This window comes from Oculina patagonica, chromosome 2 (assembly GCF_052425735.1).
Source record: "Oculina patagonica isolate OP01 chromosome 2, crgOcupat, whole genome shotgun sequence".
Taxonomy (NCBI): domain Eukaryota; kingdom Metazoa; phylum Cnidaria; class Anthozoa; order Scleractinia; family Oculinidae; genus Oculina; species Oculina patagonica.
The window spans coordinates 5,252,934-5,278,985 of record NC_135759.1 but is presented as its reverse complement, the minus strand read 5'-3'; the positions used below and the strand labels follow the sequence as shown (position 1 = coordinate 5,278,985).

Sequence of the window (26,052 nt, the reverse complement as noted above, 5' to 3'; positions counted from 1 at the left end):
ACAGGACGTTACAAATCGATAATTTCGATACTTAAAAAAATCGATAAAATTCGATAATTTTCAATACTAATTAATTGATTAATATCGAAAATCGATAAAAATCGATAGCAAAAGTTGTTGTGATTATCGATTTCGATTCAATTTGTAATTAGAGTTCGATTTCTATCGGTTTCTATCGATTTTTACCAGTTGCTATCGAAAATATCGATTACTTAAACCTGCCGTTATCATTTACGCAACTCCGAGGCTGGAAAACGTCCGTGAACAACATATCAGAGAACAAGATGTCGTGCCGGCGTATGTAGAAGAGAACGACCTTTGAAATTTGGTTTAATTGAATTCACCCAAGGCACATTAATACAGTTATGCTCGGAAACAATATTCTTCAATATTCTTGCAATGATTTATTCGGTTTACTGGGTTTATTCCACAGATTCCACCATTCTTCGGTTTCCACGTGATATTCCGAGACTTGCTTTGATGGAAGAATTTTCCGCTCAAACAGCGTGTTTAATACAGGTTCGATCCCTAAGTGTAACCAGCTTTCATTGCTCCATATGACACTGGGTTATCCAATCAAGAACCGGCGGTCACGGTAAGACACAGTGGTTATTATTTTTTCGTTTGATTTCGGATCGTCTTTTTCATTCCGAGATGCCAATGAATTTAAGTTTCGCTCTAGTAATCGATCAAAATCGATACTCCGATACCAAATCGTGTGATTATCGATTTTTGTCAATTATTTTAACTATATAATCGATTGATCAGTATCGAATACTATCGAGTAATATCGATTAATCGATTAGGTTTTTGATGATCGATTTCGATCAATTTGTAACGTCCTGGGGAGAATGATCTGAAGATATAACACAAAGAAAAACATAAGAAATGAGTTCAGTGTTTGTTCTTTATTCACAAACTATGCGGCCAAGGCACTACCATGAATCTTTAGATTGTTTTTAATACCCCAAAAAAATCCCTACTTAAATCAAGCCACCCCAAAAAATACTTGTCAAATTTTTCTACCCAAAAAAATCCCGGAGTTCACCGAAAATTTCAAACCCAAAAAATCCTTTGATCATCCCCGTCACTTGAAATCCCTGAGTACCCCCTCCCCCCTGGGGCTGTGTTCATTTGCAGGTAGAAAAACATTAAAATTTAATTCAGCCATCGATCTTTACAACTCAAAAATTGTAATTCCCAATATTTTGTTTATATGTCAGCTGCAAAAATATAAATTCCCTCTGTTCTTCAGTGTTAAAATCTCAGAATTTTTCTGAGTTTGCTGTGCACAAACAATGAAAATATCGAATGACTGAATTTTCTGAAACCGTGCGGAACTCAACTTTTTTGTTGGTTTTTAATTAGCTGGGTTGTCATCTGATGGTAACTATTTTAACATGGTCTTACGCGACACACAAAAAGTATGAAATTTCAGTGTAGTAGCTGCCAAAATTTGAGCTCGCCAGCTGCAATGGTTTGGGCGTGAGAGCAATATATATAGGATTACATACTCCAAAGATCAGAAAACTGTGTTCAGCCACCCTAATATTTTGATCCAGAACATACCTGTAGTGCATATTTACTGGCACAATATGTAGCCCGGAGAGGGAACCCTGTGAAGAATAATATTAAATCGTTATGTTTTTTAATATTTATGATGTACATAGCAGTTAAAAATGAATTTCAGGTCAAAATGATTTCAAACTAGTTTGCTTTGTATTTTGGTTAAACTGTAAATCCGGAACAAAGGAAAATACCCAGTGAACTAATCAAACTACAGTTTTAAGAGATTCATTTTAAACTTAACAATTTATTTAATGTTTACTACAGTAGAAGCCCGTCAAAAATGCCTCGATCATTTAGGGTAAGGTAAGGTAATCTTTATTTTTACATGGATAAATTATCAGCTTTTAAAAATACTATAATCCGAATTTACATTATTTTATTTAATACTTAAAAACACACCACAATAATTAATTGTTCTGTACATTAACTATTAACAATCTAGCAATTAATATCAATGAAGTAGTCAATCAGCAAGTCAGTCAGTTAGTAGTCTCCCTCGCAGCTGTTTTTTGTGTCGTCACGCAACGCTCCTCCAGGAGGAGCGTTTAGCGTGACGACACTAAAAACAGCTGCGAGAGAGACTAGTCAGTTAGTAAACGTTCTCACAATTCAGTTTTATTTTAAAACAAGTCTCATAATTAATAATTAATGAATAGTACCACTAAATTAATGATCTGATTACCAAACTTTCCCAGGATGCTGCTCACCACCACAATCTGTCCTTCATGACGTTCAATCATATGAGGGAGAACTGCTTTGGTCAAGGAGATGGTACCCAACAAATTTAAATCTAAAAGAGCTCTGTCCACCTTCAATGGTGCTTTTTTCACCAAAGATACCTGTGACCTACCACCATTGTTCACCAAAATGTCAACCTAGAAAAAAATTAATAATTTCTTTATGGCTTGTTGTTGCTATTTATCAGTTTTCACAAGCTTCTTAATATCAGGGATGATGGAATTCTCAGGGCACAAGAGAAAGCGATCCTTTTCTCGTTTCGGAACTTATATGTAGTTAGTCTGGAATAATATTACACCAGCCTAACGAGACAAATCTAAAACAGCTTTTTGGAAAACAATTTGTAACTCAATATTTAATTTACTTTTAGCTGAGGATGACTATGTGGAAAAGAATACAATCCTAAACTACTTATTAATAAAAAATCTTTAGCTTATTTTATTTTTATTGCTATTTATTACTATTAATTGTTATTGACTATTATCATTCTTAGTACAATTATTCTGTTCTTTTCTTTAATGTTGATGAATTATTACCATTTTGTAATTTTTTTTCTTCTTCATTTTTTTCTTCACCTCCCACCTCAAATAGCAGGCTAATAATTGTGGGAGGTGAAAAACATTATAATTATTCATAGTATGATAGAGCGAAATAAAGTTTGTTGTTGTTGTTGTTGTTGTGTTGACATGTTGGAATCAAAGCAAAGCAGCATTTAATTCTTCGAACTGTATATTTATTTGGGTCACGTGTGCAAGAACCTAGTTAAATGCTCAGCCAATCAGCATGCGCCAACAATGCTATCCACTGTTTTAAATAGTAGTAGAGAGTTCTTTTCCTGTGAGTACCTTTGAATGCCACATGCTATGCCTATAACTTAAGGATACTGGTGCTATATACTGGTAACTATTATTGAGTATTATAATTATTAAATTGTTATTATTTACCTTTCCAAAATGCTTGAGGACATCTTGGGCCAGTTTTTCATGTGTGCCAAATTTCTGCAAGTCCAAAGGAAGAACAAGAATATCTTGATCTTTATTAAATGAGGAATCAAGACCAGTGGCAATGGCTGTATGGTAAATAAAAGTCAAAAGCAAAACAGTCATGGTATTTAAGAAAGGCATTGGAAATTTGCCAATACACTGTATTATATACCGGTAATTGCAATACATGGGGCCTATTAATGTGCCACAATTAATAATGGCAGAGAAAGCCCGGGGTGTCTTTTACATTTTCGAGGTCCGACGGGAGGCGTTAAATAGATGTGAGGCATTTATTTCACTTTAACTGTAACAACGTCAACAAAACAAATTTAAGGATTCAGTTTGCTAGCGGAGTAAGATAAAAGACAGAGTAGATGAGTAGGAGGCTAATATAAGCTGCGCTAATGCAAAGCCTAGAGATGTTGTTCATAGTTTGATATCGATGTTTTCATCGACATCGGGGTCAAATATATTGGTGTTGTTGGCCTCTGCCATGTCCGTGATTTTACTTTATGGAGCACTTCCTTGGTTTATTTTGAGGTGATTCTTGGAGGGGGCGTCTATTAGATATGAGGCGTTTAATAGAAGGGGGGGGGGCTCTAAATATCCAAACTTTACACTTCAGGAGAGGCGTTTATTAGATACGAGGAGATTATTTGAGAGTGGGCGTTTATTAGATCATTTATGGTAAGTTAATTGCAATGTAACTATATTTATTAAGACTTATCATATGTGTATCAACTTGTGGGTGATCTGGAGAGAGAGACTGTGAGAGTGAAGTGTCTTAATTGCCCAATAAAAGAACTTAATATACAATCTTCGTTCACTGTCCAAAATCCACGCGCGCCATTGGTTAAAATCGATCACGTAAATAATAAAGCCGTAAATAAATGAGCCCAGCCAGTACTTGAGCCATTTGATGCAGATAGCTTGATCCAAAGTCTAGCACGCTAACCTTAAGCTAACCTTATCTCTTTGCAAATGAAATGGTAAAATGGACATTTAATGTGAAATATTGATGGCATTTATTAGAAAGTGATGGATGGATGGATGATCTTTAACAGATTTTTGAACAGCCGAAATTTACATTATTTTAATCTATAATGGTCCATTTTTATTAACAATTGCTATTTTAGAACACTAAAAAGGTTTAGGGACCGGTACAGGGGTAAAGTACAGGGGGGGGTAGGCTATGAAAAATTGGGGGTGGGTCACTATTTTTCAACATGTCAAAAAGGGTGGGTCAGGAAAAATAATGCACTTCATTAGGGGGTGGGTCATGGTTAAATAATTCATTTAACAGCATCTATAACAGTGCAAAAACTCAGAAAATTATGCCTTTAAGAGGTTCTAAAAATTTAAATTTTCCCGGGGGTGCATCTCCCAGACCCCCTAATTTCACAAAATGTATTTGTAGCATCATTAACTCAAAACCACCAACTTTTATTATCCCTTTGGCTGCATGGCATTTGAAATAATGTAATACATTTTTTAAATTCATGCCACAAGTAAGCTTAACATGTGTGGGCTTGAAGCTCGCTCGCTCTGTTCCAAAGTATCTTCATTACATATTATGATCCACTTTTAAGTCTCCAATAATTTTTCGCCAGAAGGTATCACAAGGACGGCGACGCAATTTTCCGAGTGGGGGGGCTGACTAGTGACTTGAAGTGGGGGGGGGGGGGGGCTTAAAAGACCCTTCTCTTAGTAAGTCTTTATTTTTTCGGAAATTCTGGGGGGGGGGGCTAAAGCCCCCAGCCCCCCGGCTCCGCCGTCCCTGTATCAACGAGATTTGTTCAACTCCAAGGATCTTGAAGACACAAGTCTATTTGCACAAGTTCTTTAGCTTACCTGCACATTTGTCCTTGACTCTATCTAATTCTGCCTTCCTTCTTGCAGACAATACTAATTTGCAGCCATATTTTGCCAGTTGATAAGCCAAATATTCTCCGATACCGCTGGAAGCGCCAGTAATCCAGACCACTTTCCCGCGTAACGCAACGGCCGGATCTTGACCGATCTTCTCATAAATTAACAACGTAAAATCACCATCTTGGAATTTGAAAAGTAAGAAACAAACAATAGGAACAAGAATTGCGAGAATAAAGAAATTTCGCACCACCATTGTCCGACCTCGTCCTAACGCAAGTCCCGGTTTATCACGTGACGTGTCCCAGCCTGTGACAAAAAGTGAAAAAACCGGTATTGCAATAGGACTCAGGAACAAGGATGGGGCAACATTGGATTTAAATAGAACGCGTTTAAACGCACAGGTACAGAAGCTGTTTTTTTTTTTTATAACTTTAAACTTAAAAAAATGTTAATGCTTATTTTTTGTTATAAAAGAACTTTGAGTATATAGATGCTAGAAGGTGTTTGGTCAGCGACAACTTAAATGTTGGATTTCATGCTATTGACCGTTTTTATGTAGAGACGATAAAGTCGTCTAGAAGTCTTTAATGTCTAAGACGTTCAAGGCGTCTGGTATAAAAATGGGACGCATTTAGTAGACGGCTTTTCAGAAAAAAAAAAAAAGACAAGGTTCTCACACTCGGAGGTCACTGGACACGAAGACGTAAAGCCATCAGACGTTAAAGGCGTGACAACGTCTGTCTTATTTACTGTTTTTATACTAGTTAACGACGTCTCGATTTTATACTAGACGGCTTTAACGTCTGAGACGTTAAAGCTGTCCAATAAAAGCGTCGTTCAGACGCTCTTACGAAAAGACGTTTAAGCCATCAGACGTTAAAGGCGCCTGTCTTATTTACTGTTTTTATACTAGTTAACGACGTCCCGTTTCTATACTAGACGGCTTTAACGTCTGAGAACTTAAAGCTATCCGATAAGAGCGTCGTTCAGAAGCTCTTACGCCGAAAAGACGTTAAAGCCATCAGACGTTAAAGGCGTCTGTCTTATTTACCGTTTTTATACTAGACGTTAATGTCGTCTCGAGACAGCTTTAACGTCTCAGACGGCTTTAACGTTTCCAGCATAAAAAGGGCCAATCTATTTTCAAGCTAGACTAGGTGTGACCAACAAAAACAAACAAACAAAACAAAAAGAATTCGGTAGTGTCTATAGTTCAGTAAATGAAGAATCCTCTAAAGATGGTATGGTCAAAGATGCTGAACTCGTCGAAAGAAAAGGGAAACATCTATAGGTTTTTTTCGCATAACGAAAATTAAATATCCGCATATATAAAAACACACGTTTTGTTTGTCTAAACGTTCTCTTGTTAAACCCACAGTTCCGCCCTTGCTCGCTGTTCCTCAACTCGCTCCCTTGTCCTTTTCCCTGATTCCTATTCCAGATTTTAGGTCACGTGTTTAACCGGGACCCGAAAAAAAGAATCACGGGCGCGTTCGTTTGATTCCAAAGGTCGGATCATGGTGGGGCGAAATTTCTTTATTGTTGCAGTTCTTTTTCCTCTTGTTTGTTATTTACTTTTCAAATTCCAAGATGGTGATTTTACGTTGTTGATTTACGAGAAGATCGGTCAAGATCCGGCCGTAGCTTTACGCGGGAAAGTTGTCTGGATTACTGGCGCTTCCAGCGGTATCGGTGAATATTTCGCTTATCAACTGGCAAAATATCGCTGCAAATTAGTATTGTCTGCAAGAAGGAAGGAAGAATTAGAGAGAGTCAAGGACAAATGTGCAGGTAAGTTAAATTGCGATAAAAGAACTTGTACATGTTATATAGGGATAATGCTGTGATAGCACTAGCTTGTAGCTCGACTACCTCCAGAACATAAATTCTTGGAGCCTAGTATACATGTCAAAATGTGAAGGATATTTCAAGGACCGCGGAGCATGTTTCTTATTTAAGAGTCCTTATTTTTTCGGAAATGTTGGGGGCGCTGTTAAAGCCTCCCCAGCCCCACCTGCTCCATGGTCCCTGTATTTGTAACCCGGCTATTCAGACCGGCCACAATTACTGCAAAGTACTTAAAATCAATAAAACTGTGCTTAAAAACCATAACAAAGTAAAAATAATTGCATTAACGTTATTTTTCATTAATAGAAACACGAAATAATTAATTACAAATTTGGGAAAACATGCCTGTCAAAATGCCATTGCCATGGTGACGCCAAGTTCCTGACACAGCAACCTGTCATTCCCAGATAAATTTAAGATAAACTCGCAAAGTTGTGCAGCATTTCGTTGAATCTTGAAATAGTTATAATTAAGTGTTCAAAGTCAGCGTGGTCACTTTCTCCCCCCCCCCCCCCCGGTCTGTATTAACGTTGATTCATATAAATGGATCAATGTTGTTCACCTGTTACGCTCAACCCCACCCTCCTCTCCACCTCTCTACCACCTGCAACAAGCTGCATAAATTATAAACCACAGTCTTGGAAAATTGCATTGATCACTATAAATCTGGAGTACCACTCCAATGCAAGTCCTCTGGGCAGTGGCTAGACAAAACTCTGGTTAATTCGATTTGTATTAAAAAGAGAAAAGAAACTTGTCAGACTATGTTACCCCCCTCGGTCTCCATTAATAGATGGGATGGTAGTTCATCACGGGGAGTCCTCCACATGAAAGTGCGCTGTCTGACATTTACAGACTGCAAACTTGCAGACTTTCACTGCGGTTAGCCCCCAGGGGGGGGGGGGTACTCCGGCTTGTAAATGACGGGGATGATCGAATGGAGGCAAAACTCAGGACCCAAAAAATCCCTAAGTCTTCCGACATTACCCAAAAAAACCCTGGACCAAAAATAACCGGGAAAAAATCCCTTGTCAAATTACCCCTAAATTGCCAGGAGATGCAATAAAATAACACAAAGAACGCTCGTGTTTGTTTATTCATCATACCATAAATACGCCAAGACCACGCCAAGGCACTTTAGTTCGTTTTTAATATCCAAAAAATCCCCTATCTAAATCAAGTCACCCAAAAAAATACTTGTCAAATTTTTAACCCAAAAAATCCCAGAATCGAAAATTTCAAACCCAAAAAAATCCTTCCATCATCCCTGTCATTAACAAGCCGGAGTACCCCCCCCCCCCCCCCTGGGGGTTAGCCCACTATATGCACACTGGTTAATTAACCTACTATTCACTCTGCTTATAGCCTGAATAGCACTTCAGATAATCATTTTACAATATAAGCTCTCAATAATGACCGTAATTAGGTAACACAAAATTCTCTTAGTCTGCAGTCTGAAAATGTAAGACACTGCCTGAAAGTGCCATTTCAATTCCTAGGTGCACCTCCCCAGTTACAGTCAACTCTCTCTTAGCTAAATGGACACCTCTGTAAGATGGACACCCCTTTAAGATGGACACCTGGTGTTGGTCCCATCCCTGCCGTTTTTCAGTCATTTTACTGAAACTAAACTGACCCTATAAGACGGACACCTCTCTAAAATGGACAGTTGCAGCCAGTCCCTACTGTGTCCGTTTTAGAGGGAGTTAATTGACTGTACGTATCACAATAATCTTTGCTTAGTAATATGCAACTGATGCCCTAAAATAATACTTACCATTAATGATTTTGCTTTTGATTTTTATTTACCAGCCATTGCCACTGGTCTCGACTCCTCTTTTAATAAAGATCAAGATATTCTTGTCCTTCCTTTGGACTTGCAGAAATTTGACACACATGAAAAACTGACCCAAGATGTCCTTAAGCATTTTGGAAAGGTATATAAATATAATTTAAAATATATTATTAATAATAGATTTTACAGCAATGTAATAAGATCTAAAGCCATACTGAGTTTTCATAAGTTTGATGGCATTGAAAATGGCATAAACTTGAACTGAACTTTATTTTTGTTATTTACAAATTGTTAAAAGATTGCTTTCCCCCGCACCCCGCAACCCCCTCCCCCCACTAATAAAAAAAAACTAAACGAGGCAGGGACACGGGGTTGAATAGGGTCCTTTAATCCATCTCTAGAACTGAACGAAGAGGTTAAGGGTGACTCGAAAACAAAGAGCTATAAAACGAAGACCCTAAGACCCAAAGACCCCAAAAACTCAAAAACAAAGACCCCCCTCATTTTTCAATGTATTTTTACCTTTAGTGAATATTTGCACCTTCTTTATCCCAGTCAAATTTCTTTTATCGTTGAGTGCTGCAACAACCTTATTCGCCATCTTGAACTGAGTAACTGCGCTACCATACTTGACCGGAAGAAAGGAAATGACCTTCTTCTTGCCACTGACTCTCTTTCTTCAAATAAAAGAATCGCGATTCAACGAAACAGGTAATTCAGTTTCACAACGAAAGGCAAAATATGTAGTCACCTTCGCAAACTTTATTTGGGTTGTTGTTCAAAGTTGCTAAATTTAATACTCGCGAAATATAGGACAGGGGGAAATATAAATCGCGAAATTTAATACTGTAAAATGTCAATAAAGTAATGAAATTCAAGCTGTTGTTTTATTTCTGTTTTTTTTTTTTTCTCAGCTTCATGTTTAGGGGTTTTTTGTTTTATTTGTCCATCAGTTATCCTCCACTGCATCACTCTCGCTGTCCAAACTGTCCTCTGCCGCTAAGTTCTATTTTGACTGTGGAATACCTTATGCTTTGTTATATTTAGCTTGTTTTGTTTGCTATGTTTACGGTGGGGATCATGTCAATTGTGTTGAACATTACAGTTCTACTAGCAAAAACAGCGCATTTAAGCACAAAAAATAATTTGTACAACAACAAAAAAACAATCCATACAGAGAGTGTCACTTCCGGTCAAGGGTGGTGGCGCGGTTACTTAGTTCAAGATGGCGGATAAACTTGTTGCAGCACTCAAAGGATAAATGAAATTTGACTGGGATAAAGAAGGTGCAAATATTCACTGAAGGTAAAAATACATTGAAAAATTAGAGGGTCTTCGTTTTCGAGTTTTTGGGGTCTTTAGGGTCTTTGGGTCTTCGTTTTATAGGTCTTTGTTTTCGAGTCACCCAGAGGGTAATGCTATATGTCAACCACATGTTTTTCTTGAATCATATGCATTCGTCCCCAGACTTCCATATCCTCATGTAAAAACTGTGTTCTGACAAAAAACAAAATGCTGAGACAATATTGGCCATAAGTAATTGCACTGTATACAGTAGAATCACAATTTCCTGAACCTTTAATTATTTGAAACCCCGGGGGGGTACTCCCTATAGTGGCCTATACGGGGAGGCTCCGCCCGAAAGGGGTACCTTTTTCAGGCAGGGATTTCACAAATTTAGGTATATGAAAGGGTAGGGAAATCTTCCATAATGATATTTTAAAAGGCCTTTACATTAAATATTTCGAGCAGACGCAACTTTTGGATGTATCGTCTTAATTTATTAAGCACTACATAAAAATTACAAGAAAACATCCCGTTTTAGGTAAATTTGATGTCGTGTAGGTATATGAAAGGGGTGTCTTTTTGCAATAAAAGGTATACAAAAGGGGTACCTTTTCTATCAAAATGGTATATAAAAGGGTAAGGGGTTGGATCTTCGGGCGGAGCCTCCCCGTACAAAACTTTTTCGAGTATCCCCCCCGGGTTTGAAACCCTGACAGGAACCAGTGATCAAAACCTGTTTCCCTAATGGATCAGAGTCACTTTGTTGAACACTGCTCTCCCCCTCCCTGGGTTTTGCAAACTGCTAATTTCTTGAACCAATTTTCATTTCCCTTGGAGGTTTGAGTTAGCATGTTTCCACATAGTTAAATTCTTTGTTCTTACAGGTTGATATTTTGGTGAACAATGGTGCTAGGTCACAGAGAACTTTGATGAAAAAGACGCCATTAGAGGTTGACAGAGCTCTTTTGGATTTAAATTTGGTTGGTACCATCTCCTTGACCAAAGCAGTTCTCCCGCATATGATTGAGCGTCATGAGGGGCAGATAGTGGTGGTGAGCAGTCTACTGGGAAAGATTGGTAATATTCTTGAAATTGATTCTTGAACCTAATTGTGAAGATTTGGATTACATCTATGACATAATTATCTGTGTGACTGAAAAAGTTTTATTAACGCTGCTGGACTAGCTGGTATTTTGTGAGGACATTTGTGGTTCTGATAACAGAAATAGTAATGATATAATAATATTATTAAATGTCAATGACAATGATAATGATAGATTGATTCTTCACAGGGTTCCCTTTACGGGCCACATATTGTGCCAGTAAACATGCACTACAGGTATGTTCTGGATCAAAACATCATTGATAAACAAGTGGCAGCACAGTTGTGCAAAATGAATATTGTATGTACTGTACAATTTTTGTGATTTTCTAGCATTTTAAACACTAAAGAAATACAATTTTGGGGTTGTCAAGATGGCTGAATTACCAAACAATATAATTACTTTTATAAAATTCTATTATTTCTTCTATATATTCTATATGTTATTCTCTCCTTATTTATTCTCCTCCTTATTGTAGCCACCATGGCCCCCTTTAGGTTTACACAAGAAAAAATAAAAAGCACAATAATAATGTGTAGGTAGTCTAGAATGATAAGGAGTGAAGGAATTATATGGTCTCTAAGGCGTCACAAAAGCTAATTTGAGCCATTCACAGATTGGTCTCCTTTTAAGGGGTTTCATTCAAATTGTCTAACAAGCATCCCGGTGAAATTCTCCCCCCGCCCCCTTCCCCAATGCTTCTTTAGCTCAGTGCCTAGCTTGGGAATAACACTCTGCCTTGTTAAACTCACTGTGCTCATTATCACTATTATTATACTTTAACAGGGCTACTTTGATACTGCAAGGATGGAGTTGGCTGAACACAACATTCATGTACAGACCGTCCTTCCAGGACCTGTGAAGTCAAACATCACTCTTTATTCTTTCACTGAAAACATCAATGTTGTAAGGAAAAGACATTTCTTTAATTGGTAACTGTAGGGCTTGTAAGTGCAGTAAGTGTGCCACCTTAGATAGCTGTCCACTGCCCCTTGGAGAGGTGTGTGCTTTTGCTGGAGAGGTGCCTAAGGAAGTGTGCCTTAAAGAGGTTTCTGTATTTGAGAAGTGTCAACATGCATCTGAAGGGTTCTGCCTTAGAGATGTATCATCCCCACAGAAGGTTTTGCCTTGGAGAGGTGTCTGTCTTGGAGAAGGGTGTGCCTTCGGGAGGTGTGTGGCTTTGAGAAACGCAAAGACTGCCTTAGAAAGGACTGTCTGCCTTAGAGAGGTGCCTGCCTTAGAAGGTGTCTTCCTTATTAGACAGTTGTCTCCTTTGGAAAGTTGTTTTCCTAAGGAAGGTCTCTTTGAGTGACTGGCATGTTTATGTTGAAGAAGTGGTTGGTAAGAGGGAGTTGTATGTCTTACTGCCAACAGCTGTACAATATTTCAAAAACCCATATTGCAATCCGTTTCAATCTTCCTCACTTTTGGCCATCGGTACCAACTTTTGTATTTGTTGTGTTATTGAGATGCTCCTTTACTGTTTAAGCGGTTAGTTTTATATTTCACCAAATCAAATGGCCATTTCCCATACCTAAATTTGGCTAAAATCCGCGACACAGTCCCCTTAGCTCTAGGCTTTTGCTCTTACAGGAGTTTAAAGATTCACCAAATTTCTCTTCATCTAACATACCAATGATGTCAACTGAGCGCTGTGCAAAGTTAATGGCAATTGGCATGGCCAACAAGTTGGATGAAGTTTGGATTGCGGAGAACCCAGCCTTGATTATGACTTACACAAACCAGTACTTTCCGAACTTCTACAGATGGTAGGTGTCACTTAACATAACATTTGAATGTGAAACTACAAGAATATATCAGATCACATTTCTAGGTCTGTTGCTATAAATATGAGTGGCTCTGTTATTGAATTATAATGTCAGTGAGTGACTGACTGAGGAAGAGATCAATATCATCCCCAGACGCCTGCATTGTGGGCTTTGAAAGTGCACAAGTAATGGATTTCTGGTTAAATCAGGTAGTGGAAGGCGTGGCAGCCTAATGTTTAGTGCGCTGGACTCTGGATTGAGCAGTCCAGATTCAAGCCCTGGCCGGGGTTTTGCATTTTATAACAGCATTGTGTTCTTGGGCAAGGCACTTTACTCTCATAGTGCCTCTCTTCACCCAGGTTAATTAATTGAAATGAATGCGATTTGCATAAATTTAACATTCGAGTAAACACCATTTTCAACAGAAAAGTGCCGCTTTTAGCGTTAGTTTTCATCAGAGTCAAAAGGTAACTTTAAATAATGTATTAAAAAGGGGTGGAGCGTGACAGTGTAAGAGCTTTAATGTCTTGCGTTGTGTTCTTGGACAAGACAAGACAAGACACTAACTCTCACAGTGCTTCTCTTTGACTGAGCCTTGGACCTGCGTTCTAGGCTTGGTTTGAACTTTGCAGCAGTTTATAATACCTTTTTTTATCTCTAGGTGTACCAAGAAGTTCTTAATGAAAAGATTGACAGGTATCTACACAAGAAAGAAGCCTTCATCCGAAACCAACAAGTGACAGGCTACGGTAAACTGGAGTTTGAAACAGCCTTGAAAACATAACATTGTATCTGCCTCCTTTTTTACATGACTTCGATTCATTCACCATCTCTATATGTGCAACTTTTAAAACTTCCCTAGCTTGTCACATACATTTTGATATGCAACGCACTGGACTTATAGGGGCTATGTCACGCAATTTTAGGCAATTTCGGAACTGACCAACTGGTCTTAGAATAAACTGAAATATCACAATAACAGCTTAGAACTGTAGAAGAACTCAAAAGAAACACAGAAAGACCAAAAAGGGGCATGGATGGGCAAAATTCCAGAAGATTGAAGCGGATTGCGTTCGGGAAAACTTGAAAAACGTCGGCCCGACTTTTTTCAAGTTTATTTCAATTTGTATGAAAGTGTCATTTGCAATGCTTGAAAATCATTCTTGTTTGTTTTTAGTCGTGGTTTTGCCAATAAAAGACTTTTGTTTTGCCAATTTGAAGTTTAGAGCTCTTAATTAGCAAAAATAAAAAGAATGACCTAAAATACCGTGAAATATAATATAGCAACAGCGCGAGATCTAATTCAGAAGTGCAGAAGTGCGAGCGTTCACCCTTTAAGAAATTAAATGGATTCCATTTTGCCGTCGGAATTTCTTTCTTGCGTGTAGCACTTTAAGAATTTCGAGTAAAGGCAAATAGGTATCTCTTTCGAAAAAGTGATACCAAATGAGCATTTATTGGACTCAAAAGGTCTGAGGCTGTAAAAAGGGAAATAACGACATGCGTAAACTCCGAAAACGCTTCTTTTTCGCTCACTCAATTTAAGACTAAAGGAAGTTCTTTAGCTTAGAAATTAACTTGAATCAGTGTATTGGTTATTGGGAGTAGCAACGGCAAACTTTCGATTAAGAGTCAGTTTAATGTCATGTTATAAAAGATCGAGTTATGTCGTGTTTGTTCCTACGCCGGAAGGTAAAAGTGAAGCAGTGTACTTTCCCAACCATATCAACAGCTAACTACTATTTAGTGCTTCTACAAACATTTACATTATGACCTTTTTTTTACACGTGAAACCTATTTTTAAAGCTAGACTAGTGAATACCTTGAAAATTGTTAATATCATATATGGGTATTGGATTTATAATTTTGAAATTTGAGAATAAAGGCCATAGGACTTTTAAAGATGAATTCCAGTCCGTACTGCGCAATCTCGGCTGCAATGTTTATCGGAGCCCAACACGAAGGAATGTTTACAAGCAAAACTAAAAATTCCGCGACAAACTTACCTTTTTCTTCATTATTAACGCCAGATATCCTTGCAGAACAAATAATAACGAGTAGAGGAACCTTGACGCTATTTCAAACCGACGTTTCAGCTCATCGGAAATTCTTGAAGTAAACGAACTGTAATGGCGGACTAAAAAACTTCATGTATGCTGTCACCGAAGTGTAACGTTTCAACGAATTCAAAACAAAAACGAAAACAAACCCCGAGTCTGCGCAGTACGGACTGGAAATCAGCTTTAAAACGGTTATACCCAGAGGGTCTTCCATGTTAAAGGGGAGGGGATGGTTGTCGGAAAAATGAATAAAAGGGAACCCGCTCTGGGCGTGGCTCAAGCTTTTTGTGACCCGTAAATGGTATCATTCTAAAACTGATGAAAGCATCGAAAGCTTAAATACCTTTGCTAGGCGACTGAACGTCGATGTGAAAGATGTGAATGGAAATGGAAATACTGTGTTTGACAATTAAGTTGAATATGAAATATCAGCCAATGTTGCCATGTAATTGAATTTCGTCCCTCACAGAGTACAAGCAACATGATATATTTTTAGTGTTACCAGTCTAACGTGTTTGACCGGTGATGTAATGAAATGTAATGCAATGCAATGCAACGCAATGTAATGTAATGTAATGTAATGTAATGTAATGTAATGTAATGTAATGTAATGTAATGTAATGTAATGTAATGTAATGTAATGTAAAATTTTATTTAGACACGGAAAACCATCAGACATTAAGCATAGGTAAAAAAAGTAAAACTTCACTATTACAACTGATTTTTATGATTGCCGTGTGGGAATCCGATATATCAGCTAAATAAAACTGGTAAAACCAGTTTGGTAAAAAAATGTGCAAAACAGCATTAGCCAGCCCCAAATCTCGACCCCTCTTATCACACGGAAGCTATGAGATCCTGATGTTATTCCCCAGTCTTTAAACGTCCTTGTCGTGCAATTGTCAATTTGAAGACCTTCTTTGTGTACTCGCCCTTCGGAAAGTGCAACACACATTTGGCAATACAAAGGATACTTTGGCTTCCAGTGATTCCCAATTACAGTTCCAGTAATATTACCGATTCCTTTCCACTTCCACTCCAAGTACTTATTATATTCAGTCTCGTTATTGCTTACATTTTTCAGATGTTCAGCCAGAAGTTTTGGGCTTTTAAAATTGCGTACTTTTATGACGGAATGTTGAAGATTACCGGGTAGAAACTCGTCAAGTTTGTTTGTGCCCATCACCACGGGAACAGAGCCAGCATCCAAAGCATGGCTCAGTTGATCATCCACAAAGTAATCACAGTCCTGATTAAAAAATACAAGAGTAAACTTGTACTTTCTAGCCAGTTCTGTTTTGAGCTGCTTAAAGTCTTTGCCGTTTGCTAAACCATACCTTCCAACTAGATCATTTTTATTCTTAAGACAGTCTCCATATGAATCGACCTGAACAAACTGCATCAATTGTTTCAAGTATTCAGTTCGCACGTCTTCACAATGTGAGAATGCCGCCATAATGAACCCGGTTTTTGTCTTAAATGGAACTGGCGCAGTTAATGCAGGCATGGTATAAGTTGGATCTGGAAAGTCAGAATCCAAGCGATAACTGCTTTGCAACTTAAATCTGGACATAAAGGAAGGATTTCTTAACACAGGCGTGTAGACTGGATTTTCTTGTGTGTAAAGAATCCATGGTACAGATTCGCTAGGTGGTGTCATATGTGAATCTCTAGCGTGGACGATGAAACCATTCGCTTCGCTTGCTCGTGAACGGTCGCTCGTAACTTCACAGGGTACGGGGCATTCTCCTGACTTCCACGATAGCTGTAGTTTTAGATGTTGTCCAAAATAGGTTGACCAGTAAACGATCAGCCAAGGTTTGGTGTAATTATCTGATTCCTCTATATTTCTTTTCTGTGAGTTTGTCATAAAAAATTTCTCAACTGAAGCATTTTCGTATTTAGTGAAGAATGTTGATTCAAGCTGCCATAAACACACGCTGAGTAATGTAAGACCAAGAAGAAATTGGAAAATATGCTTGTATAGTGGATACATCCAGCAAGTTGTTCTCTATAGAAGTACCTGTTGATAAATAATTATCAGCTAGGAAATATTGTTTTGACTACCGTTAAATTCTCAAAACAAGTTAATAAAAACATAACAGCCGAGTCTCTTTGACCGTGATGTTAAGGTGAGTAGAAATCCAGCTATAGCGTGAATGTGTTTAGTTAGGTGTTATACGTTGTGTTAGAATTTCGGGATTTAGTTCTAAGACAGACATTTGTGGTTCGATTTCTAAGAAAACTGTCATCATCATTATCATCTTTCTCCTCATCATTATTATTATCAATCATGATTAATATCATTATTAATATATTCTGGGTAAGAATCTTCGTTTATGCATGGCAATATATTTTAGGCATTTAAGAACAAACTAAGTATAGTGTAAGCATGAAAAATAAGGTTGCCCTTACCTAGAAATGAAAGCCAGCCAATCGCAGGCTAATCCGAGTGCTTATTAGACCAACTGGTGTGCTGATTAGGATAACCAGAATGCTTAAACGTAAGCTGTCCTGAATAGGGACCTTCAGATCGAAGTACGAGTACGAGATCGACAACGAGGTAGGACTTTTCAATTTCAATCCAGTTACGTTCCTAGAGCCCGCACTCCTCCCTGTTGCTGACCAGTTAAAAAGAAGACTATCGGGTACGATATTAATTTCAAACGTGATGATCAAAAGCATAAGCACAATCTCAATCTGCTACTCGTACTCCGAACTGAAGGTCGCTAATACAAGTCTGTACCGTATACAAGACACGTCCTTCAGAAAAAACAATAATGTGAATGAATTCTTTTGATCTCAGTCTAAATTCTGCTCGTCAGGCCGGTAGCTGCAAATTCTGGTTGGTGGTGCAGTTATATAAACCTGTCAATGGCTGGCTGCAAGCACACGGGATAGTTCGCTGTTCACTGAGTCTTCTGAGTGGCATTCGAAACCCCGGTTCGAAACCGAGATTGTGAAGATGGCTGTTATAAATATTCGTGTCCCGCAGATTATGTGTCTAAGAAAGTTTAAATGCAGTTATTTCCTCGATATCATTGACCAATATGCAAATTAGTGTTATGTTTTTAAAAGAATAGCATGTGGCAACGACCTGTTATTTTCTTGTAACGGAATAAACAAAATATTCTGCCATGTAAAAGGTTAATCTTTGTTTACCGTATTTTCTCGTATTAACAGTGCGTTTTTTAAGGCTTGGCTTTCTAGACTCAGCTTTGACTTAAACTTAGGTATTATTAGAGTTTTCATCTTTTTTGACAGCCTCTTTTTTCGAATTCAGTTAATGAAATAAAAAAATATACTTAAAAAGGAATTCATAGGAAATGTTATCAACAACACGAATAAAACAATAAATCATTGTCGACTTGTCTCCTTTCGATAAACGTTTAAAACAAGTCGTGGAAAATTAAGTTATGTAGAGTGAGCCTAAAAAATGAATGGGTCGCCGTGATTCAAAGTTCAACTTACTAACTATTGAGCAATGGATCAAGTTGAAATAAAAGCTGGTTTTTATTTGTAACCGGTGTTTATTCGGGCATAAAACACACACAGTCCAAGCCTATCTTGTATATATTATGTAGCTTGAAACTAGGAGTATTGCTACACTTCCTGGATAGGGTGCAACGAATTGAAGTTTAGTATTTAAAGGAGTCTTTTAAATAATCTCGAGCAGACGCACCCGATAGTTAAAGGGCTTACTCAAGTAAAAAGTTTGGAATAAAGGTGAAATATTCCCACTGTACATGTAGGTACGAGAAAGGAGTACCGTTTTCTATGAAAGGTTTGGATCTCGGAAAGAACCCCCACCCCATCCCTCTGCATAAAACTTTGTTGGGTACCCTCCAGGGGGACTACCATGTAAAAATGACAGGAGTACTTGTTGGAAATTTTTAAAAGCACCCCAGAAAAGGTACCAGAATCTCGTTTGGCGAGCAAAGCTCATATCCATTTTCACCCCACTCCTAAGAGGTACCAATTCTAAAACAACACAAACGCAATGAGACACTGAATATACATGCTTTTATTGACGAAGTGAAATATTCGAATCGCAAATGAGACAAAAAGGAAAGGTCTGTTGACTGACAAATAGCACCTGTGCCATTTTTTGGCTTAATACTTTCAAAAGGGGCCGCAATAAACTAACGGTGGTAAACTAAATGGTAAACGGCGCAGCGTGCTCTATTGAAGTACGGTGCACCGAAGCTGCTAAGTTACATTGAGACCTCACCGACCCCTCCCGCACCCCTTATTGATCCGCCGGGTGATTGAGGCTGTTGCCAAGTATGTTTACCTATTTTTAAGAATGTATTGCCTATTTGTCCTTTATTTTTTTCCAAGCAATTTAAGAACTATTGAATGCAAAGTGTAACTTGAAGATAGATGTATATATCTTTTATTTTCTACCATTCGACTCTGAAAAGGTACAGTGACGACTATAGTAAATTGTACAATTGTTTTACAAAGTCCAAAATCCTGTATAGTAAAGAACCTAAACTTCGTGAATATCGTTTAGTAAAATGGTGTCCAAAAAAAAGAAAAAAAAAATGAATTATACTTTCCTACCAGTCGAAACAATAAGATGTTGCTTTGGTACAAAGTTCATCTTCGCCTTCCATAGACTAGTTCTGTCGATTGTTTTCAGCTAAAAAAAAGGCCTCACTAGTTTAATGGTACCATGGTGACGTTGCCAAGTCAGCATGGTACCAAATGGAATATGTGGATACTTAGCAAGTTCTTCTGAAAGAAACCTTTCTGCTCAAGGTAGGTCGGAAGCAAAAGACCTTTTCCCATGACAAGTTAGAAATGTTCGAGACAAATGTACCGTCTACTTAATAAATCAGTTTGAATGTAACAGTTCGAACATGTAAAACTATCTATAAATCATCTCCTAGGAACCAACTTCTGCTTATGCCCAAGAACGCCATATAAACCTCGAACTTAACTTGATCGCCGTTGAACTTCGGCCAAGAAAACCTTGTGATAAACGGTTGTGACTTACCAGGGCGGACGTATTGCCTTAGCATACGAGGTCATTGTTAAACTTAAACACTTACTTTGTGTTATATTTGAACATGTCGAAGTCTGGAGTTGTTTTAGTATTCAATCGTTGCGCCTGTCCCAAAGGACACCTAGGATACCTGAGTTATTTTTGTATGCAATCGTTGGTCATATCCCTTAAGATATCTCATGAATTCGTAGCCTGCATGCGAAAGTCTTCTTTTTCACTTCACGCAGGCTAAATGTAAAGTCGTAATAGGGTTGATTATAATGCAGAGAAGTACCCCGAAATATTTGATATGGAGTATTGCTATAGGAAATGTGTAAAATGTTTTGTTTAGTATTACCTTTAAGACATTTTCCTGCCTTGGTAAACTGTTATTAATTTGAATTTTCTTCTATGTGAAGCTAGTTTTGTACAAAAGTGGTTAAACATATTGTGCCATAGCCCCTTTAACTTGAAGTATCTGCATGGCATGTAAGGTTCAGAATCTTCAGCGACAAAAAAGTTAAAGCTGCTATTTTCCATGTGCACATGTACATCTAATCAGTAAAGCTGCAGCGGCGAATATATTGTATGTGTCTCTTTATCGAGGCGTCTGTCGCATTCCATGTTCACTGCGCGTGAAACACGTAAGCACGGTGTTCTCTTGACGTCAGATCTCCTTGTTGTTTTCTTGGAGAACACTAAGTGGTGCCCATCTGTAGATATACATGATATTAGTCACATTCGTGTCAAACATCAGATGTCCGAATATCATCTTCAGGTATTGTTACTCCATCAACGAGTAAGTAAGTTTGATTTTTCACTTTATCGTGATAGGTGGAGAAATGGCCTTCTAACGTGGAATGTTCGTCTTTTGCCTTATCCGATAGCTTTTCGCCGCATATTTCGACCTCGTCCAAAAATGACACAGTTCTCTCGGCCCTTTTGTCAGATGCCTCTTGCATGCCTACTGTACAATCGTCTGTTGTTAATTCTGGAATTTCACTGGCACCTTTTTGAAATACATCATTGTTGTTAGAGTTTTCAAACTGAAAACAATCCTCGTAGGATGGCGGAGGCGTTGTAGGGCAGAACTGGTCACTGCCAGCTGCAGAGTGTTTGTCTTCGGGCGTTTCAATACCTCTTTCGACGCTCCCATCATCGCTAATGGATTCATGAACGACAGTACCATTAGCCTTTGTGTCCTCTTGTTTCAGGAGAGGACTCTTTTGACACGGTGCACTGCCATTTGGCACATTCTCTGGCTTACTCTTTCCACTGTTGCTTCTTAGGGAGTTGTACGTTGAAGTGTCTCTTCGCCGGTACGTGAAGGACGTCATAGACGCTTCAGTGTCTGGGGACCTTAACGACCCCTTACCGCACATTCTCCCAATAAGGTTCCTGAAGGCCAGTTTAAACGTGGGATTGAGAAACGCGTAAATTATGGGATTTAAACAACTGTTGAGGTAGTGAAGCCACTTTACAGCTGAAGTTATAGCTGGAATGCTGTCGATGTTAATTTGGCAGGATTCACAGTATTGATACGAAAGTGATGTCAGGAAGAAAGGAAGCCAGCAAATGACAAAGGCGCCAGTCACCACGCCTAAACTCTTAGCTGTTTTGTATTCAGCGGCAAGCCGTCGCCCATGGCGTTGTGTGAAGCGAGACCTCCTGACTACCACGTCAAGGATCCCTCCGTAACAGAATAGTATGACCACAAGTGGGATTAAAAATGCAAAGACGAAGATCACCACGTATTTCCATGGCTGTTCAATCAGGAAGAGACATGAAGTTCCCACAGCATGCAACCAGGAGAGCAAAATAATCCACTTGCATTTGCCTGTTGTCATCTTGGTGTGATGTATCAGAGGGTGTTTGATGGCAAAAAATCGATCAATGGAGATAAACATCAGGTTAGAGATTGATGAAATAGCACACACGATGTCGATCATGGTCCAAACCAAGGCGAATGTCATTACATCGATTTCTGGTGGATACATCCACGTCGTGATCTCACCAGCCAGCCAGATTGGCTCGGTGATGAATGCTACCATCATGTCACTCACGGCCAAGCTAAGTATAAACCAGTTTGTGACACTCTTTCGGATTCGTTTGAACGCGTAGAAAGCGGCTATGACAAGACCATTGCCGAATAACGTCAGGATGATTAGAATCAGTATTGCTATTGAGGATATGACCTTGTGGGATAGGCTATTCACTGGGTACGGGGCCATTTCGGGAGCTGGTCCACCGTTCGTTGAATCATTCAAACTGCTGTTGCTTGTGTTCATGGCGAACGAATATCTTGGCCCAGTGCTTTCGTGTTCTGCTTGGTTGTTCCTGCTGTGTTACGTTTGTTGTAATGTCTGAAAAGAAACAGCATGGGCAATTGTCAATTAAGAACGGATGTTTATAGCATGTTCTAAAACACGTATTAACCTAATGGAATTTAGATAACTATCCTCTGGCTAGCAGGTGTCGGTGATGCATAAGTATATACTGCTTCTTTAAGCACACTTTAGTTTTCATATTTCCTTTTCATTTTGTGCATTACTCTAACCGAAAGTTTTACAGATTTTTTGACTCTAGCTGATCATATTTATACTCCTAGGCTGATAGAATTAACAAAAGCAAAACTGCACCATGCCTTTTATTTACTGTAAACGCTAAATTGCTTGAGACAAAACAATTTTGTCGAAATACACCCCATACGCTTTTGATTTCACCTTCGTGCAGACTGTTTGTAGGTGCTCTGCGTGTTCCCAACTGAATCCAATTTAAAAGCTATCGATTACCCTCATTTTTTTCGTCACGTCTTTTTCTTAAGCGATTGCTTTTGGGAGATCTGGGGCAATGTGGTAAGGATACCAGATGTTTGATTTGTTTTGATAAACCTTGTGCACCTTGGAAGGAATCGAGTTATTTTTAATTCTAAAAGGGGCAGATACTGTATTTCCTGCAGTCTGGCGAATGCCGTTACTATAGTGAAATGCGGTGGACTAATTAAGTGTCTTTCAAGGACAGTAAATAAATCAGTGGGTAGTTTATTCTATCACGCTACAAAAACTACTTAAATTAGAAACAGTGAAATAAATTTTAACTACCCTTGTCCTTTTACTGCTTTTTCGATAACAAAAATGCAGTCAGTTTTCGAGAAAAAGCATTTATCTCTTTTTTGCATGGTTGTTTGTATGTTGCTAGAAGGCACGCATTTCCATTAGCTCATGAAGTTTTATAGCACGCGGAGAGAATTGGCGACGTGGTTTTAGCATGGCTCATTAACCCAAGACCACTAATTGATAACTTTGCTTCAATTTAACCTTAGGGCTCAATGCATTGGCAGTTCGGCTCTCTTCGATCTAAATGAACTGCAAGGGTGCCTTTGACTCGTCTTGCGTTGGAACTCTACAAACGGCTCATGACATTGAAATGTCCAGCACGATCCTGAAGAATAGTAACTGACGTTCGATTAAAAATTGCGTTTTTGCATGTTTCTTTGAAAAGAATTAGCTCTTTGTTACTTTGTTTTTAAATTATCCCATTTGACGCACGTCGCTGAATATAACCATGGGTAAATTAGGTAGATTGCGGTTTGTTCACCCCATGGCACATCTTTGTGGCGCAGTACGGCTACAACAGGATCATGTTTTTGTTTGTAATGGAAAACACGTTTTTACTTTATGACAGGAACAATATCAAAAAGGCGGATGAAACGGGCAAGTTATAACCATTCGAAGAGTGACTGTCGGTATAAATACCCTGTTGGTATAAACAATTAAATGGTAATGACGTGGAACTCATTATGAACTTTCTAAGAGGCGGTATTTCAAAAAAGCCTCTCACTTGGAACAATATCTAACCTTTGGTAAACGGCAACCAAATCTGCACGTCCTTCTGACTGCCTTATGCGCCTCATGGCGCGAAGAGAACTTACTAACTTCTGACAGTGGAGGTCTCACCTCATATCAGCAAGGCTGAAATAAAGCTAAACATTTTGTGGAGTTCTAAGAAAGTTTTGGTAGGAACAAAAAAATTATGCAGGTGTCTTAACTCTACTGAGTTCTGTACAACATGTTTCCAATTGCTGTTCTTGCAGATTAGATCGTATGCAATTGATTTCTATTCTTGCAGAAGTTGGCAAACTTGGAGAGTTGACTGACAACCTTCTTGTTCCTATTTCGAAGAAACTACTACTCCGCGCCGCCCAATTAACTCTCTTAAAAATTTCTTCTAAATTGATACGAACATGTAGATAAAACAAAGTCCTGTATTTTCATCTTTCATTTGCCCATCAGTTGTGAACAGAAGGCCCATTGGCAGGTAACAAAAACCGCTTCAATGACCGTTCGACCTCTACATGAACGAACTTTTGGCACTGTCCCTTCGTCAAAAACTTGGTCTTTTTAACATTTCTACTATTTAAAGTTTAGCAGACCCCCTGTCCTGCTATAATCACAATAGTGAATAAACGCCCATTTCCGTGCTTTTTGTTCACGTTGGCAGTTATTATTTTAGCGGCAGAAGAGTAACAAAACAGCACGGCAGGTGGGGAGATACTGAACACTTATTTACCTAATGCAAGTGTGCTCAGTGAAGATAACAATTCCATAACAGGGCATACACAAGAGTGTTTTAAAATAAACTCAAAATTAAGTCACGAAACTGGAAAATGATAATGGGATGGATTTTAAAACGCTTAAACATTTCGCATCCATTTTTGCGCATTGTTTTACCAGTGTTAATGGTGTGTGGCGATAATCTATTAGAAGCCCATTTTTGTCCATAAAATACAAGTGTTAGTGTTAATTATGGTATAAATAGCGAGAAGGAATGCAATTAAGTGGTGTATGGTGAACTGGAACGTTACAAGCACTTGTCGATCCATTAAAGCAGTATTAAATGCAAAGCATGGGCGGGACTGATAATTACAAAGCCTGCTTAGATTAAAAGATATACCCCCACTCAGTTAATCAACGAATACACGAAAATGCTTCATGTAAGCCATTCATTCACATCTCTGATTACCACAATTTCTTTTCCAATTTCGTTGCACATTAAAACATTATTTCCTACTTTATGGTTTTCTTTATTCTCCTAATTTGTCTTTTGGGCTGTGTATTGATATTCAAAGGAGAAATAAGTTGTTGATCTCCGAGGGCAGTTATAGGATTAGGTATGCAAAACAAACCCTGTCTTAACAAGGTTAAATGAACAGCTTGTATGCTTGAACGAATGAATTACAACCTTTCACTTAAGACCGTTATCTGTTAATACGCTATTTATAGGATTATCCAACTTATTATACCCTCATTATCTTTATCTTAGTTTCTTTATTTTCTTCCATCTCACGAATTGTCGTCTAGGCTTTATTAGAATTCAGCTGAACTGTTATTTTGTATAACATCTGCCTATTGGGAGTCCAAGTATGATGGATCTTACATGAGTTTATGAATTTAGCAACTAGCCTTTTGATAATCCGTGCACGAGATTTACAAAGTTAGCTAAAGTTGTCCTCATATCGAACACAAGAATGATGTCTATCAAGAGTTTGCAGCAGGGATTTGCAATAGTGCTGAATTAAATTAAATGAATTAAATGTTGAGATAACAATCTACCAAGGGTCTTAAAGGGGCCAAGTTGTGCTATTTATGGTGGCGATATCTTTTTTAACAGGCCATTTCCGAATCGTCATTTGCCTTTGTTTTAAGACGACAAATGTGCAAAAGCTTTCAAGTGAAAATGAACATGTAATACATAAAATGCGCATTATAAAATGGACAGTCAGTACGTGTGATCTAATTAAGCGGCCTTCACACGACAAATTAAAGTTGGCAAACTCATGTTGGCGAACTGAAGTTGGTGTGTGTGAACGACACAACAACAATTGGCAAACAAGTTGGCAAACTGTTGGTGAGAATAGAGACAAATTCTATTTTGTCGCCAACAGTTAGCCAACTTGTTTGCCGTTGCTGCGTCGTTCACACACCAACTCGGGTTTGCCAACACGAGTTGGCCAATAGTTTGTCGTGTGAAGGCCGCTT

At 38.4% G+C, this 26,052-nt stretch overlaps 5 protein-coding genes across 5 annotated transcripts in view; 2 read left to right on the top strand and 3 right to left on the bottom strand.

Annotated features, from left to right (window-relative positions):
• LOC144642789 (D(1) dopamine receptor-like) overlaps nt 1-26,052 on the top strand; it is a 49,373-nt gene that overhangs the window by 6,945 nt on the left and 16,376 nt on the right. The window lies entirely within an intron of this gene.
• Nucleotides 803-5,677, bottom strand: LOC144637796 (dehydrogenase/reductase SDR family member 7-like). Its single transcript, XM_078496879.1, has 5 exons — nt 5,142-5,677; nt 3,252-3,376; nt 2,252-2,444; nt 1,570-1,616; nt 803-856 (listed from the first exon to the last, which is right to left on the bottom strand). Exons 1-5 carry the CDS (start codon nt 5,413-5,415, stop codon nt 803-805), a joined length of 693 nt encoding a protein of 230 aa, XP_078353005.1. The 5' UTR covers nt 5,416-5,677.
• Nucleotides 6,657-14,178, top strand: LOC144642816 (dehydrogenase/reductase SDR family member 7-like). Its single transcript, XM_078501904.1, has 7 exons — nt 6,657-6,953; nt 8,823-8,947; nt 10,977-11,169; nt 11,385-11,431; nt 11,982-12,101; nt 12,789-12,964; nt 13,626-14,178. Exons 1-7 carry the CDS (start codon nt 6,680-6,682, stop codon nt 13,702-13,704), a joined length of 1,014 nt encoding a protein of 337 aa, XP_078358030.1. The 5' UTR covers nt 6,657-6,679; the 3' UTR covers nt 13,705-14,178.
• LOC144642800 (GDP-fucose protein O-fucosyltransferase 3-like) lies at nt 15,540-17,694 on the bottom strand. Its single transcript, XM_078501882.1, has 2 exons — nt 17,440-17,694; nt 15,540-17,047 (listed from the first exon to the last, which is right to left on the bottom strand). Exon 2 carries the CDS (start codon nt 17,018-17,020, stop codon nt 15,782-15,784), a length of 1,239 nt encoding a protein of 412 aa, XP_078358008.1. The 5' UTR covers nt 17,021-17,047; nt 17,440-17,694; the 3' UTR covers nt 15,540-15,781.
• On the bottom strand, nt 19,394-24,206 carry LOC144642790 (D(1) dopamine receptor-like). Its single transcript, XM_078501868.1, has 2 exons — nt 23,872-24,206; nt 19,394-22,377 (listed from the first exon to the last, which is right to left on the bottom strand). Exon 2 carries the CDS (start codon nt 22,300-22,302, stop codon nt 20,761-20,763), a length of 1,542 nt encoding a protein of 513 aa, XP_078357994.1. The 5' UTR covers nt 22,303-22,377; nt 23,872-24,206; the 3' UTR covers nt 19,394-20,760.